The sequence below is a fragment of the Gadus morhua genome, chromosome 3 (genome assembly GCF_902167405.1).
Source record: "Gadus morhua chromosome 3, gadMor3.0, whole genome shotgun sequence".
Taxonomy (NCBI): Eukaryota; Metazoa; Chordata; class Actinopteri; order Gadiformes; family Gadidae; genus Gadus; species Gadus morhua.
The window spans coordinates 18,067,228-18,085,170 of NC_044050.1; the positions used below are offsets into that span (position 1 = coordinate 18,067,228).

General features: G+C 45.4%; 1 protein-coding gene across 5 annotated transcripts in view; it reads right to left on the bottom strand.

Annotated features, from left to right (window-relative positions):
• Positions 1-17,943, bottom strand: part of lrba (LPS-responsive vesicle trafficking, beach and anchor containing) — a 186,454-nt gene that overhangs the window by 143,958 nt on the left and 24,553 nt on the right. For all 5 annotated transcript variants that reach the window (XM_030351779.1, XM_030351781.1, XM_030351778.1 and 2 more), the window contains exons 6-21: positions 17,616-17,742; positions 16,500-16,619; positions 16,076-16,222; positions 15,345-15,542; positions 13,048-13,181; positions 12,161-12,269; positions 11,047-11,199; positions 10,023-10,191; positions 8,803-8,882; positions 8,274-8,336; positions 7,408-7,505; positions 6,027-6,119; positions 4,924-5,032; positions 4,210-4,291; positions 843-966; positions 402-594 (exon numbers count right to left, since the gene is read on the bottom strand). In XM_030351779.1, the coding sequence (XP_030207639.1) occupies positions 402-594; positions 843-966; positions 4,210-4,291; positions 4,924-5,032; positions 6,027-6,119; positions 7,408-7,505; positions 8,274-8,336; positions 8,803-8,882; positions 10,023-10,191; positions 11,047-11,199; positions 12,161-12,269; positions 13,048-13,181; positions 15,345-15,542; positions 16,076-16,222; positions 16,500-16,619; positions 17,616-17,742 (1,999 nt within the window). The remainder of the gene's footprint in view (positions 1-401; positions 595-842; positions 967-4,209; positions 4,292-4,923; positions 5,033-6,026; positions 6,120-7,407; positions 7,506-8,273; positions 8,337-8,802; positions 8,883-10,022; positions 10,192-11,046; positions 11,200-12,160; positions 12,270-13,047; positions 13,182-15,344; positions 15,543-16,075; positions 16,223-16,499; positions 16,620-17,615; positions 17,743-17,943) is intronic.

Sequence of the window (17,943 nt, forward strand, 5' to 3'; positions counted from 1 at the left end):
GATTCGTTAAGGGAAGGAAAAAATGTGTTGGCTAAAATGAAGAGAAACAGAAACGCAAAACGCACGCAGGGGACGGGGGTAAGAGCAGGATGGGAAAAAGAACGGATAAGAAGAGCCTAGAATACCTCAGAGAAACATAAACACTGCTAAATCCTGTGTTCCTCTGTGTCTGTGTGCGTGTACACGCGTTCGTGCGCGCGCGCACGTGCACATGAGTGTGTTTGCGCACATGTGTGTGTACATTTGCTCATGTCTATGCCTGTGTACTTGTATGTGCGCGTGTATACAATAACGCACGTGTGTGTGAGTTTGTATTCCTTTACGTACATGCATGTGCATGTGTGCGTGTTCTGTGTGTGTCTGCGACCGGTGTGTGCGGGGCGGCGGGGGGTTCCTCAGACCTTGGAGTGTGTGATGGACAGCGTGTCCACCCAGACGCGCCAGCCGCCCCACTCGTACTTGACGGCGTGGTAGAGCAGGATGCGGAACACAGCGTACACCATCTCGTTGATCTTGTGCTCCTCGCTGCTGTTGGCGCTGAGGAAGCACAGCGAGAGCATCCACTCCTGCCACACCGAGCACTGCAGCAGACTCCTGCACACACACAACACAACACAGACACGCACAACACAGGGAAATGAACAGATGAGGACACACACACATGGAAATACAGATGCAGACAGACAGGTGTGTGCCCACACACACACACACACGAGTAAGAATAGCGTGTCTAACAGTACCATAGGGGGCAGCGGTTTTCAGATAACTACAATGATACCGCGTAAACAGTGCAGGAAGGAGCCTGTGTGTGCGTGCGCGTGTGCGTGCGTGCGTGCGTGTACCTGCGGTTCTCTCTGCTGTTATTGAACATCTTGATCATGTCGGACAGGAAGACCCGGCGCACCTCCATGGTCTCAGGAGAATTCGGAGAGTTCTTCAGCAGGCCAGCGATCACCTTCAGGATCTCTACACACACACACACACACACACACACACACACACACACACACACACACACACACACACACACACACACACACACACACACACACACACACACACACACGTCAGCAGTTTGTTTTTAGAGATATTTGCAGGAAATACGTTTTATTAGTTTTAATATTGCAACAGCATTTTCAGTAAAATGATTTGGATAACAATAATGATTGAATTATGCCATCAATAGAATCACAGTATTATTACTATCATCTATCATAATTCCCATTGCATTGTAAAGACAATATAAAATTGCAACCATTCTTTGGGGTGGGGAAGATGGGTAGGTGGGTAGAAGGTGGGTGGATGGGATGGATGGTGTAGGCGGGGTGATGGGGTAGGTAGGTGGATGGGGTAGGTGGGTGGATGGGGTAGGTAGGTGGATGGGGTAGGTGGGTGGATGGGGTAGGTTGGTGGATGGGGTAGACGGGTGGATGGGGTAGACGGGTGGATGGGGTAGGTGGGTGGATGGGGTAGGTTGGTGGATGGGGTAGGTTGGTGGATGGGGTAGGTTGGTGGATGGGGTAGGTAGGTGGATGGGGTAGGTGTGTGGATGGGGTAGGTAGGTGGATGGGGTAGGTAGGTGGATGGGGTAGGTAGGTGGATGGGGTAGACGGGTGGATGGGGTAGGTGGGTGGATGGGGTAGGTGGGTGGATGGGGTAGGTAGGTGGATGGGGTAGGTGGGTGGATGGGGTAGGTAGGTGGATGGGGTAGGTAGGTGGATGGGGTAGGTGGGTGGATGGGGTAGGTAGGTAGGTGGATGGGGTAGGTGGGTGGATGGGGTAGGTAGGTGGATGGGGTAGGTAGGTGGATGGGGTAGGTAGGTAGGTGGATGGGGTAGGTAGGTGGATGGGGTAGGTAGGTGGATGGGGTAGGTAGGTAGGTGGATGGGGTAGGTAGGTAGGTGGATGGGGTAGGTGGGTGGATGGGGTAGGTAGGTGGATGGGGTAGGTGGGTGGATGGGGTAGGTGGGTGGATGGGGTAGGTGGGTGGATGGGGTAGGTAGGTGGATGGGGTAGGTAGGTGGATGGGGTAGGTAGGTGGATGGGGTAGGTAGGTAGGTGGATGGGGTAGGTAGGTGGATGGGGTAGGTAGGTGGATGGGGTAGGTAGGTAGGTGGATGGGGTAGGTAGGTGGATGGGGTATGTAGGTGGATGGGGTAGGTAGGTGGATGGGGTAGGTAGGTGGATGGGGTAGACGGGTGGATGGGGTAGACGGGTGGATGGGGTAGGTAGGTGGATGGGGTAGGTAGGTGGATGGGGTAGGTGGGTGGATGGGGTAGGTGGGTGGATGGGGTAGGTAGGTGGATGGGGTAGGTGGGTGGATGACGCAGCGAGGTAGGGGACCAGACATCAACAGCAGACTCAGACATCTCAACATGTGTAAATCACTGCGTGACAAGGCGTCTGCTTCCCACGCCTGCAGACACCCGGAAATATGCATCTGCATGCATGCATGCAAAAAAGGGGTCCTGTCATTGATTTTTACTCCCGGCGTTATAGTTTAGGTATTGTTCCCAATTGGAGAGGCTGAGTCACGAGCCCTCTCGGAGAGGTCCTGGTTGCGGGTTAACCCGAAGAGACTGACTGTTTAGATGAATTATCTAGACAATGTCAGCGGCCATTTGCCTTGAGTGGGGAGACGGGCTGCGGGGCTAGGGTTTCACCCGTCTCTCGCCAGACCGTGGCACTCCTCCGATCCCCCCTCCCCCACCCCACCCTCGCCCCTACTGCACACAGCTCTGTTGTTTCTACGCCTTAGTCACTCAAATTATGAGTCGCTGAACCCTTACCGCCAGAAAATTACCCCAGCATGCACCAGGACTGAGGACAGAGGCGTAGCACTTTTTTCTTTTTCTTGTACTCCTTTTCTTCCTTTCCTGCTTTCGTTCTTTCTGCCTGTCCCTTTTTTTTCTTCCCCATTTGCTCTCGCTTCCCGTCCCTCGAGTTAATTTGAGGGAAACGGTACTTCCTCGGTTTGTTTGATTGGCTCTGACGTTACTAAAGACTGCAATCAGGGGGCCATTTTGGGGCCTGGTCGCAGATTAAATCAAGGGGAAGGCACGGCAAAGGAGAAACAGACCCGGGCTCTGTGCTGCATAGCGTGTGTTCGCATGCTAAAGGGCCCGGGCAGGGTTTCTCCATGATATATACGGCCTGTCTGGGACGCCCCGGCCCGGGCTGAAGGCAGGCTGCTTTTTTTCTAACACAATAAAGGCTTAAGATAATCAACGTGTGACTACAGCAGTACCTTGTCAGATTAAGGCTGGTTGGAAGTAAACCTGGGTTGTGATTCTTCCCAGCGATCGAGTTCCAACTGATCAAAGTTTTGCAATTGCGCGCGCGCGCGTGTGTGTGTGTGTGTGTGTGTGTGTGTGTGTGTGTGTGTGTGTGTGTGTGTGTGTGTGTGTGTGTGTGCGTGTGCGTGTGTGTGTGTGTGTGTTGGAAATATGAGCGAGTGAAGGAGGGAGAGAGTACGATTTTCTTTCTTCCTCTTAAATCCAAAGACGAAAGACTTTGATTTCCACATATGAAAATATTTTGCGGGCTGACGTCTGAAATTGGAGGTAAGTAATGAGCTGGAAGTACTGCTGCCGAGTAGGAGAACACTGATGCCGCTCAATGGTTCTGTTTCAGCTCATTATGTTGCGTCATATTTAAAATAAGCCTGACTCCCTCCCTATAATGCTATGTGAGAATATACTGTGTATGTACATATCTCACATATTGTGATCTCAGCATAGGAAATACAAAAAGATATATATTTATATTAATGTATTGGAGTTTAATGTAAATATATGCATTACATAGGGATTTAGGGTGTGTGTTTAATACCTTTGTACGAATATTAAAGATATTACAAAGAATACATTTTTAACTGCCAAAGCCAAATTAATTCACAGATTACGATGCGTTTTATTTAAACCGCAGCAGACTCAGAAGTGGGTCGTCAATATATATATCGTTTGTCACAAAAATTATGATCTCCATGCTTTGGCAATGTGTATATCAGTGGTTAACTGGAAAAATAATAGCTGAGATGGCCCTTTTGTGCGTTGGGATGGAACAATAGCAGTAGAGGAGGGCCTGGGGGGAAAAGACTCTCCCTGGTGCAGCACGGAGCGGTTTGTACCTGGTGGATACACAGCAGGGTGTCGTTAAGCAGAGAGGAGGTGGTGGTGGTGGCTGTGGGGGGGGGGGGGGGGTACTTACGTGGGTTGAGGATCTTCACGGAAGAGTCAGGGTCCGGGTGCTGCTTATGGATCACTTGGGTGCAGATCTGCTCCGTCAGAATCTGTCGTTGGGCGCAGAAGAGAAACGGTGTACTTCAGTCACAGATAAACACACTTAGATCTAACACGCAATGGAAAAGTACGACCGACTGCGGAGCCAAAGAGGAGTGGAGCGTTTTACTGCAAATTGTATTTCAGAACCTCGTCCTGATCAAGTTAAGATGGATGGAGCTTAGTGGGATGTTTCGTGTGTGTGTGTGTCTGCGTGTGTTTGTGTGTGTGTGGTTACGGTTCAGGGTATTGTGGATATGTGCTGTTATACATCATAATATAATTACAATATTCCATTCATACAGAAGACAGACTACAACAACAGTAGACCATAGTTGCGTATCTTATAGTTGATCCAATATGCATAATCATAACCTTAAGTTGTATCATACCTCAAAATGTGTATTTGCAGGACTTGTGGGTCTGTGTTATTGTCTATTCAACATTCTTGTTGGAGGCAAAACATAACAGAATAACGGCTGAAATATGTAAATCCTTAACCTGTGGTGGCCTGGTTCAAATATTATCGTGCAAAACATGGTTATTTGGTTATTCCTCATTCTTATCATTAAGCAAAACAGAACATGAAAATGTGAGAAAACAAATGCATGTGGAGTGCAACATGGGGGGGGGGGGGACTGACCTCAAACAGCGCGTTGTATGTTGTCATGGTGACCTGGCTGCAGTTGAGCATCAGCCTCTCACTGAGCAGCGAGAAGAGGCCGTGACCGAGCATGACCTCTGCCTTCCTCCTGGTAAGCAGCGGGGGCACCGGGTCAAAGGACAGGGAAGGGTATTACGTATTGATGTACGCCTACAGTGTTCGCTCCATAGTATCAAGTAACAATGAGCAGATATCCGATATCACACCAACATGATTTATCAACGTAATGCCATTGCATTAGATCCATTGTATTAGATCCATTGATTATAATTGAGGTATCCATCTATATACAGATACATATATCAATATATATATATATATATATATATATATATATATATATATATATATATATATATATATATATATATATATATATATATATATATATATGTATTAATATGTTTTATATCATAATTTGTGATAACATTTTCTATTAGAATCGATCACTCAGTTATATCACATTTGCTGAAATCTTCATCGCTTTGTCGATTGTAGCCAGTCTGTATTTATGGCACTAATGTTTCTTATGGCAGGGGTTGGGACATGCCAAGCTGGGAGCTTCTCGGAAACCGCCAAAGTAAGAGCACATACTAGGTTTTAAGCTGTACAACTGGAGCCGGGCTCCAGCAGACTTTTGACATGAAGGGGAAATGAAGAGGAGGATTCCTGCTGACTTAAGTGGGAGCAGCTCTGTGCCGCTCTGCTTTCATCTCCCACCGCGGGGAGAGGGATGAGGGTCTGGGCTCAAGTCCCGCGGACGGTTTGTATAAAGTCCCAGAGTCAACACTCTCTGTGCTCTGGGGCAAGAGACCCTATATGTACCGATGCTAGTTCTGCAGCCGCTAAAGGCTACAGGGGGAGCTAGCTGGGCTGCGGGCCATGGTGATAAGTAACTGGTTGTATTCACTTTCAATTGCTCTACACCTAAGAGCCAAAAAAATTTACCTATTAGTATTAATAATATTTGATTGTATAATTTACTTTAGAGAGGTCAACAAATACTGTGGAATATAAAAGTAAAGTAACGCATTAGGAGAGGAAAACAGGGACACAACACAGTCTGTAATGTCTTTACTCACTTTGGTTGCAAGTTCTTGAGAAAGTAGCCCAAGATTTTCAGTGTCTGGACTCGAACGGCTTCGTTTTTGGACGCGAGTAGCTTGTAGATCACGCTGTTAAACAAAAAATAATATACACACCATTGGCGTAAGTAAAGTAAGCATTTAAAAATCATCCGATACATTATAGACACATTGTATTCAAGTCATTTTCAAGCAGCTGAACAGTCACCACCATAGAGTTTAAACAATAATAATTGTTTTAATATTCATAATAAAATAATCTAATTTAACATCTTTCCAAAAAAAATTATAATTCAGACATGAAATCCAATGTGTTTGAATATCTGGGGATGACACCGTGAATGCCGGCCTTGCTAAGAGTGAATGTTTCACCCGCAACAAACCGTCCTGCTATTCTCTCCTGGAGCGGCGGCGGCGGCGGCCAGGCAGAGCATTTAAATTAGCTGCATAAATCAGAGCACGGGCCCATCTCCGCAGCTTCCAGAGACTCAAATTAAACTAGTAAAGCATCTTTATTGCCCCACTGGTGTCAGGCAGCCTCCATTCAAGCACAATGACAGGGCACAGGGGTCAAGCTAAAATAACAAACAGAGAAATTAAAACATAAAATCATAGACTAGGCCGTAGATTTGAGGTTATATTACGTCTGGAAGATATTAATATTCAACATAAAATGAGGTACATATTGCACATTTTACTCGATAGCTTGTCTCAGGTTCAATTTTTGACTGTGTATTGTTAATATGAAGAACTACCTGTAATTGCATTTGACAAAGCTTTGAAGAAATAACTTTTATTACCAATTATTACTAAATTTAAACAAGAAAACGTTTTTATGTATGTTGTCTGGAGATTGCATGTAAGAAATATTTTTATAAATAACAATTACCGAAACAAGCATTACTCTATTCAAAGATATTGAATACTTTTAACAAATATTCCCTCTGAATTAACAACTCTTATTTCAAAAACAATTATGTCTACATTTAAACTAAGCAAACTGTGTTTGCATAGAGAGAATATAACCTTTGAATAAATAACTGCAATGCAAACTGTAATTACCTCTAATTAAACAAACCAACTGTGCACATTCTACAAATATAACCGCAGAAATGTAATGAATAACTATTTTGAAATATATCATCACTTAATTTAATTTTCATAATTTCCATGAGACAAATCTAACCCTGGAACAAACTGCTTTCTGGAACCTAACCTGAGGCATTATGAACGCTGGATGGTAACATGGGGGGGGGGGGGGAGAGAAGAGAACGCGAAGGATCTGAGGTGCTGGGGGACACCAGTGAGGATCTGAGGTAGGTGAGGGGAGAACATGGAGGATCTAAGGTAGGTGTGGGGAGGATGGAGGTCAGGTTACCGGATCCCGTTGCGCTGCTCGAAGGCCAGCACCATTGAGCCGGGGTGCTCCGACATCAGAGCCACCAGCAGCTGCAGCACGTCCATGAGGTTATCGTCCTGGAGCAGAGAGTGGATCGGGGCATTATAGAGCTGTTCTGAGGAGACGTTGTCAAAGTCGACCATCCTCTAAATGTCACCTGAGAGGTTGTTAAGGGTAAATACTAAAATACACACAAAACTGAATTTGGGTTTTTGCTTTTCTGCTATAATTTTGTTAAAAACCGACAGTGAGTTCATAGGGAGAAAATACCCAAACGTAATTTTGTGGTATTAGCTTTTCTCATATAATGGCGTCAAAGTAGGCCATTGTTATTACCATAATTGAGTTAATAAGAAAAAAGAAAAACAAGCCGAATATTATTTGAAAATGGTAGGATTTGTATTTTTCTCTCTGTACTTTCATTTCACTACAGTGTCACTTTAGGCACACTCTAGTGTTTAGGATCAGTTTAAAATATCCTCTATAAGAACGGAGAGAAATTACCACTTGACTTGAGCTCATGAGGAATACGTTATTTTGGATTATTTTCTAATATAAAGTCGTGAGGCTCTGTGTGAGAGTGGGTTTCGGAGCGGTGTAGTAATCACCTTCCAGGTCCTGCTGGGTTTGTTGTTGTTACACTCATTAAAACCCTATGCATCGCTGCGATCTAAACACGCCTGCATCGGTACAAAACGTGATGGGCAGAATTAGAGCTGAAGTGATTCTTATTTTTTGTACAGTGTATGTGGATGTCAGAGGGAAGACGCAAAGTCAGACAGTAATAAGGTTTTGGCACCATCTGGTGGTGATATGGGTATGGCGGCTGATAAAAGCACTCCTACCTCATGCATCGTGAGCAGATAGTTGAGGATGCTCTGTAGCTCGTCTTCCTTCACACCGTGATCCTTCAATTGGAAACACAAAACAGTTTTCATTGCATTACAAAGGTTTGAAAATTAATGCCAACGATTTGCCACACGTCTGTGGGACGGCAAAATGTACCATGGTTTTAGTGAGGCAACGTTTAAACAAGTACATCCAAACGGTATAGAACCATGATCTTCAACCGAAAACGAACTACACTCTTCCTGGTTAAGCTTATTTCTAGCACTAAATGTTAATTTGATTTCAAGTCAATAGTTCCATCTTACAAATCTGATTAACTATCAGATTCATAATGCATTAGTTGCACAAATGTGCATGTGTAAGCAACTAAGCACCATTTTGCCAATAAAATCTGCCATGCAATTCTAATATATTGTTATTAGAACTCAATGTTTTTTTGAAAGGATAATGCCCCAGACACTCACCATGCATTAATATTTCATCCTAATAGATGGCTTTGCATATATGAATGAATTGCTGTCCTACCTTCATGATGAGCTGCTTGACAAACAACAGCAGAAAGGCTCGAAGGGAGTAGATCTCCTTCTGGGTCGGTCTGGGCCCATCTGAAAAGACAAACGAGAACCCTTCAGATCCACCCTACTGTGACGATAGCCAGCAAATCAGCATTGGAGAAAACATGACAGGGTGCAGATGACAAACTGTTCATTTTGTGGGCATTAATAGATTAGAAAAGGCTGGGGCTGGTAAAGTAAAGGGAATTGGCAGGGCCAAAAAAGATAAAAAGGAATGTGATATGTCAACAGCTGACTAATTTACTCATCATCAGTTTACCATTTACCGTAAAATAAATGCACTTTCCAATGTGATATGGTGTGGTGTTCTTACATCTATACACAGGATACTATTTATTTCTAATAAATATCCAACATTATTTCGAATTAGGGCTGGGCGATATGACGATATCATACCGTGGACGATATGAAAGTGTTTACCGGGAGAGATTTGGCCATATCGTTTATACCGAGAGAGAAAAAAAAAAATAATAAAAAATTAGATTGCACTGCACTGACTGAAGCAAGGCAGGTGTGAGACTCGCCTGTTATTTTTACCACCAGCATCATAGCACCAACCATTTACTACCACAGCACATAACTTTATTTTATAAGTGTATAATTAGTATTTAAAATATTTGTGTGATGCTGTGATTTTTTTTTAATATTAATCTGTCATTAACTGACACTGCAGTTAATGACAGATTGTTCGCTACTTACTCCTTTGTAAGCATGGAAATTCAAGTTCAAAATAAAATAAAAAACTGATCAAATGTGAAGTATGGTTATTTTAAGCCATTTATTATTTTAATTTACTTCAAAAATACCATATCGTGATATATATCCATATCGTGATATAAAATTACTCATATCGTGATATAAGATTTTGTCCATATCGCCCAGCCCTATTTCGAATAAATGTATGATACATATGGAATGGAAGGAGCAGGGTGGGGGTTAGGGCAACTTGCTCAAGGATGCATATAGGTAGAGTGCAGACACTGTGGTTCGACCCCTAACCCATGAGCTGGGAGTCAAACATCCTCACCCTGATACTACCCCTGCATGAATACTGGACACACATCACACTAAGGGTGGTTTGTAATGAAGAGACCCAGCTTGGTGTTCTGGCCATGTGTTTGTAGTACGGCCCTGTCATGTCTTATCGTATAGCGTCATGGTGGTCCTCACCGAGGCCCTTGGGCACCACACCGCTGCGGTCCAAGGGGTTGACCACCCAGTAGTAGTACTTGAGCGTGTGCATGACCTGCAGCACCGTGCCCACCCGCCGCACGGCGTTGTAGATGGTCACGGTGCTGATGAACTCCGTGGCAAGGTAGGTGTACAGCATCAGCTGCACCTGGGGAGGGATGGACACAGCAGATGTTGGCAGGGTCACAAACACATACACACACAGATGCAGGTACATACACACACACACACAAAATGAATGTGTACTCACTTACGTACACACAGAGACACACACAACCCACATGCACAGACAAGGAACACACAAGGACGAAAACAAACTTGCAGGCGCTCTCCAGTCATGCCAGGGTAAAATGCTAATCATCAAACACATGAATGTGCACGCACACACACACACACACACACACACATGAATGTGCACGTACACACACACATATGTGAACACCCAGACACGAATGTGCCCACACACACACACATATGTGCACCCCCCCCCACACACACACACACACACACACGAATGTGAACTCACTTACGTACATACACACACACACACGCTCGACAAACATGCGCAGACAGGCAGCCACAAGGACGAAAACAAACTTGCAGGCTCACTTCAATCATGCCAGGGTAAAATGCTAATGATGCATCTCTGTGGGCTGTGTGTGTGTGCTTAGGGTGAGTGGATGGCTGACAGGGTCCAAGCGCATAAGACAAGGACAGCTCATGTAGATGTCAACCATCGCTCTGAGGTAGAAGGACTAGCGAGGCTCCACTCCCCAGGACACACACAACACACATAGAGGGGACTCAGTGGATGGCTGCTGGTAATGTGTCTATGCATATTTATCTTTATATGCGACAACCGTTGGGTGTGTGGGGGGTGTGTGGGGTGTGTGTGTGTGTGTGTGTGTGTGTGTGTGTGTGTGTGTGTGTGTGTGTGTGTGTGTGTGTGTGTGTGTGTGTGTGTGTGTGTGTGTGTGTGTGTGTGTGTGTGTGTCTGACTGACCTTGGCAGGGGCGTGGATCCAGATGGCGGGGTTGAAAAGGATGTGGTCACACAGCTGTTTGAGCAGCATGACGCCGTTCTGCAGGTTACACAGGTAGCGGGCGAAGGCCAGGACGATGTCCAGCACCGGCCGCGTCACGTGCATCTTGGAAGACTGGATAACAGGTAGCAGGCATAGCCACAGGAGGGATATGGAGATAAGGCACGCGATGCAAAATAAAGTTTACTGACAGTACCATGATCATATTATTACCCAGCTTCTAAAATGAAGCATTGACAATACACGACTTTTACAGGGAGATATGACATTGTCAAAAACACCAGAGGATGTAGGTGTGGCATGAAGAAAGAACCCAAAAGGTTCAACCTCTCACAGTGCTACTTACGTTATACTGTCTGAATCAACTAGGATTATGTTATAACCTTCTTGACCACATAAAGCAACGGATGTACGATTTGTGAAGAATATTGTTGGATTCATTTTTCCAGACACGTCACTTGTGTCGGAGGTAGTTGTGGACTGTGTGGGGTCGGGCATTTTTCTCAAGCAAGCCTACAGGTGGGCTGTGGACTTTGGGACCGAACACAAGGAACAAATAACTGCATCCCCTTAAAATCTTGGGGAGCGTGAATGCATTGCATAAGTCGTTGCGTGTGTCTGACAGGGGAAGGTAATAACAGTCCAACATAATCTAATAGTAATGACAGAGATTCACTATTGTTAATTTCCCAAGGGGAGATGTGGTACACAGCAGCATATTAATGGCCCCACGGATAAAGTATGTAGCACATATCCTTTTTTAGACAATGCACATTATTATATGGATGGGTGGGCCATTCTCCGTAGAGTGAGTGCTTGAGGGAATTTAAATGCATCTTAACAATTTAAATGCATCTAGACAACATAATATTGGTTTGTCTGGATCTCCTGGTGCTGAAACTACTTCCCAGGCCCCACTAGGAAAGTAGCTCCTTCTCTAATAGGTCACGGTCTAGAAGTATAGATTGGGTTTCGATCCACAAGACCAGCATGCTGCACTCTGGTCGTTACACTGGTTTAATGGTGTCCTTTAGCTGACATTTGGACGAACCACTGATCCGCTGGTGATTCTCACCTTCTCCAGAGTGTGGCCTATGACCAGGAAGCCTTTGCAAGCCAGGATCTGCTCCTGCATGGCCACCGAGTTCTTCAGCAGCTCCATGACGAAGGAGAGCAACGTGCAGCTAGGAGAGGCGAGAGACGGACAGAGGGACAGGGATAAGAGATAAGACAACACGTTTTGATAGAATGAGGTTGCTGTGTCATGGGTGCGTAGGGGGGGGGGAATAGGTTCTGGGCTGCATCACATTGAATACAGTTGAGTGGACACCTCGGTGCTGTGAACACAACACACACAAATAGGCCCCGTGGTCATGAGGCAGAGTCGTGCCAAGCGGCACGCAGGAATAACAAAATGATGACTTCAGCACAATCCAGTGTAGTGCGACATCACATTAATGGAGATCACCATGGGTTACTTTTAATCCTCTCATTTCAAGTTATAACAAAAGGGAAGGCCGAATACTAATAGCTGTGTGTGTCCTTGTGTGTCGCAGTGCCTTTCATCTGTGGGAAAACATTTGTGTGCGTCTTTAATGTGGGTAAATGTGTGTGTGTGTGTGTGTGCGCGTCTTTAATGTGGGTAAATGTGTGCGTGTGTGTGCGTCTTTAATGTGGGTAATTGTGTGTGTGTGTGTGTGTGTGTGTGTGCGTGCGTCTTTAATGTGGGTAAATGTGTGTGTGTGTGTGTGTGTGTGTGTGTGTGTGTGTGTGTGTGTGTGTGTGTGTGTGTGTGTGTGTGTGAGTGAGAGAGTAAATGTGAGTGGGGGTGAATGTGAATGTGTGTAAGGGGGGGTGAATGTGAGTGTGAGTGAGTGAGTGAGTGAGTGAGTGAGTGAGTGTTACAATGTCTGTGAGTGAGTGGCTGAGCGAATGACTGAGCCAGTGAATGATTAAACCTACCAGACGGAGGTATCCAGCTCTTGACTGGAGGGCTGGTAACAGTCCAGCTGTGCAAACAGAGGGAAGAGGACCTGCACTCCTCCGATGGAGTGGATCCCACTCTGGACCGAGTGGGTCACCACTGCCTTCACATCCTAGGGAACAATAACAACAACAACACATAAACCAAACGCCCTCAAGTGTACAAAAACATAGTAGGCTGCGAGGAGGAGTCATCAATTCTATCACTTATCCCGTCTACAGTAATGCAATTTGTGCTTTCTTACTTCTTAGGAGCTATGTACGTTAGTTATTACTGCCCTGGGTGGAAGAATAAGAATATGCAAAGTTGAACCCCAGAAGACATTGAGTTCTATCTGAAACATATAACAGAGACAGATGTCTTATCATAGGCTCCCTTTCACCACTCAAACCATCAGCCAACTTAAAGGATATCCCTCCCTCAGAAGCATGCATGGAAGTCCCGCCCTCTCTCTATATATAACTAACGCCAATAACTAACGCCAATATAAATAACGCCAATTTGAAGCACCCCGTCCCAGACGTTCCTTTGTGAGGTGAAAAGGCCTGGGACCGAGATTTAAACGTACAACCCCTCCGTAAATCAGTCTGATTCAACCTTATGAGTTGTTCTTCCGTCCCCATGACGGAAATACATTTAAACCGGTGGTGTGTCGCTGCAGCATGTGTCATTTCTTCAATAAAGTTACAATTGCCTCTGAGGGAATGTTTCCATGGCAACGTTCTCAGCAAACAATAAGAACCAGTAGACTGTGATTACATAGAGGGAATTGACTTCCTGGTATGAAACACACCTGTCCTCAGCCCCATCTCGTCACCAAATCAGAAGCGAGGCTTGGGTGCCACGACTAATTGCCACAGAGATGGGTTGCCACGGTGACAGCGTGTCGGTGGCGTGTGTTTGCCGTCGAAGGGGACATGCAGGGGATTGGTTGAGCCCTATTGGCGTCAGACTGGTAAGAACAATAACCTGATAACTACAGTGACATCCATTCTGTATTCACCAAATAGTTAAGGGGTCTCCCTGAAGTGAAGGTGTGTGTGTTAATTTGTGTGGTACATGCAGGGAGGTGCTCTGATGCACACAAACTGCCGGCATTATATCCTACAATAACACTGCATATTTCTGTAAGAAATTCCCTAAATGTATGTGTTGAGTAGGGGTGAGATGTGTTCCACAATGCATCGCTTGGTGCAGATCGTCATTTTAGAACACAATAATCCAGCCAAAACACTTTCACAGACAAAATCAAGAAACGCCTGGTCTGCATTGTACCGGCATTGGAAAGCGAGCCATGCGTGTTGTCCTGAACTGAAGCAGCTAGCTGCTGCTTATCCGCAGCTTTTTCAAGACGCACTAATCTGACCAGGATCAACTGGGTTGTGGCGCAGTGTCCCTAATGAGGCAGTTAAAGTGAGGAGAAGCCAAGTGGAACATATGCATTATCCCGGGGCAGTACGCACACACACGCACGCACACACACACACACACACACACACACATTTTAGAGAACCTAGGTTACTCAGGTGGGATTGGTAGCATGGCAAGCAAAAAATATAAATTAACAACAGCAGTGATGTAATAGCCAAGGTTAACAGCATTAAGCACAAAATCCCGAGGCACACAGCACGAGATATGGAGACGTCCCACAGGGTTATATTAATGAGCCGTGTGTTGCCTCTCCCCGCCTCGTTAGCAAGGTTGAACCGGGGGAGACAGGCGGACATCAGGTATGTGAGCTGGGAGGGCCGTGGCTTGTGCTGTGCATTGGACCATAAGCCAGACCAGTCGCTGCCATTTGTCTGGATCCCAGTTTGGCCGCAACCTTATTTTTAGGGCCGACATTGTTGGCGGTCCAAACGTCTTCTCACACACACACACATATTCAATGTTTTTACAAACCTATCAAACTCTTGCGGCGATATTAATGCCGCAGGGATTTAGCAGTAGTTCACTCCCGGCTCGAATCATGAGTCTGTTTGTATACACATTACACACTCTTTATGAGACCTTTTAAGCCTTGTATAAGGGGAACCCGAACCCAAGGATGGATGAACACTTGGGGACTCAGAAGGAACCCCGTTGCACATCCGGATCCTATCGTCCTGATAAGTCTTTTATGATATTGTATCTACGCTCTACTGACTTCTAAACAAACCCGGGGGTGGCTCTTACAGCACCCCACTGTGCTGCATCAAGCGCACTTGCACCTCTGCAAACCGAAAACCACACACTTCCTGCCTGTACCCTTTTCTTAGTTTCCGCTTGGGTGTACCTGCAGCATGAGCGCATGGGGTGAGTGCACGAAGATGGAGGCGTTGTCCTTGGGGGAGGACTCCAGGCAGAGCTGGGCGTCGGTAGCGCGGGGGTTATAGGTGAAGGCGATGCTGCCCGACAGCTTGCCGTCGTACAGCAGCGTTTTGTGGTGCTCGGCGAACAGCAGGTCGCTCTCCGCCTTGTATTTAAATGTACCCTGTGATGGAGGGTGAGTCAGGACGGGGGCAAAGGTGAGGGGGAGAGGGAGAGAGAGAGAAATGGAGAGATTGAGATATAAGACATACAAAAACAACATCAAAAGAAGTCGTTATCGTCATATTCCCCAAATAAATTTGATGTTGCAGATGTGGTCAAATCATAACATTCTCCAATATTTTTTGAACTTCATATTGTATTTCTCTGACCAGGGCTTCAAAGCCAATTAGGAAGTCAAACATATTTTGGTCACGTATACTCCACTACCCTGACCTTCAAGGAGTATGATCTTCTTCTGCATAAATAATAACCTCTAGTTCCTTCATAACAGCAAAGTAGGACTTTACAAATAGTATATCCAACCATGCATTATAAATAAATGCATGAATTTATTAATGAATGAGTAAAGGGGACTCATAGTACGTCTAACCTGTCCAATGCACAAATTAATTTAAGTGAATGAATGAGTGCAGAATACAGTGCATCCATGATCCTTCATGGCCTTCATGCATGAATGAGTGAAGTGTTATGAACCTTGTATCCTGGGCCCAGCTGGTAGATGGCCAAAATCTGAGCGGCACTGAGGGCCTCGCCAAACAAGAAGACCGCCCCCATCTGGCCGCAGAACATCCGGTTGGCGTCCGCCGTCTCCGAAGAGCCCAGGAAGCACTTGTCAAATGTCTGCAGCAAACAACGAAAGAAGAAGAAGAAGGAATAGATGGATGGATGGATGGATAGAGCAAAGACAGCATGGGAGCAGTGAATAAAGAAAGTTTGGAAGGAATATAGGAAGGTAGGAAAGAATAATGGGATGGAGGTGAAATCCAAGTGGACAGTTACCAGAGAGGCCAACATTGTGAATGAATCCAATTTAAAATAACCATCATAACTAAGCATGCAATGAATGTACTTCTTAGACTGGTTCAAGTTGGTCTTTATATGAGGATGCAGTTCTTACGTCGCTGGTGTTGACGAACCAGGTGATGTCGCCGTAAGAAGCCAGCTCTCCGTTGACGTAGCAGCTCATCTCGCTGTTCTTCCAGCGGTTGTACACGTGCACGATTGTCACCATGTACCACTACAAAAATACGTGCAGGACAGGCTGGTGGTTACTGTGAGAAGGACTGGGTTTGATCCCCAATGCCCTGTCTTCCTTCTAGGCATACTTGAGCAAGATTCAATAAGCCAAAACCTGCTCCTCACTATACCTGAAATTAATGCTTTGGATAATCGTGTCTCACAAGGACTGAATAGTCACACAGAGATTGACACATAGGCAGGCTGTCATGAACACTTCAGCCTTTATAATATGTACACCTTGATAACTAAAGTCAATTCCTCCTTGAACATTTCCCGGCAGACAGATTTGGCACACCACCAAATCCCTTCCAGTTAAAATCCCATCTTACTGTAGATCACACTTTCAATCAAACTCTGTAAAGAAGGTGAAACAGGTTAGCGGCATTAGCAATCACGAAGGGGGTTGTCATGGTTACTTCCAGAAATGAATGAACCGATTAAATTTAAGCCAGAGTTGAGTTGAAAATTAGATTTTTTCCACCGTGTCCCTCTTGAGTTTGTGTGTGGCAGCTAGGTGGGACTTAGGCCTAGAGGGGGCACACGGCGGACGTTTCTCATTAGCCGTAGCCAACGGACGGCTCTAAACGGTACCAGGCTTTAGCGTAAAGCTGGCAGTAGCAGTGGGCTCAGTCCATTGGACATCTCCATCATTTGTCATTGCTATTTTTTGCTGGGCTAGGAAACATACCAAACTAATTGTAGCTCTTCTAATACTAAAAGTGAATTATTTTTAGTATATATTTTTTTGTGAGTCAACTGTGGATTGTTGTGCACTTGCATGCATAACATTCTGTAATATTGTGAATATCGACTGTAAATATGATATTCTGATTTTATCATCTAAAATATACATAATAACGATGTACTTTTCATATTTTTGAATCACATTTAGGCGATATGTTCGCATGGGATGTCCCCTGTGAAAGACCAATTGAGCAGTGTGATTCAACCCTCTCTCTCTCAGAGATTTTTTCATTCCTTCCTGTCAACTTACTTTCTGTGGTTTGAAGTCGTACTTCACGCAGTGCTGGAACCCCTTTCCCTTCGCCTTTAACGAGGTCACGATCAAACAGCCGCCCACAAAGTGGGCAGAGTACCCCAGGCCTTTACTGGTGCGGAAGCTGGAAAAAGGACATTTACACACACACACACACACACACACACACACACACACACACACACACACACACACACACACACACACACACACACACACACACACACACACACACACACACACACACACACACACACACACACACACACACACCATCAAAAAGCGTGGGGATTTCAGACATCCACCCAACTGGGAAAAAATAAAT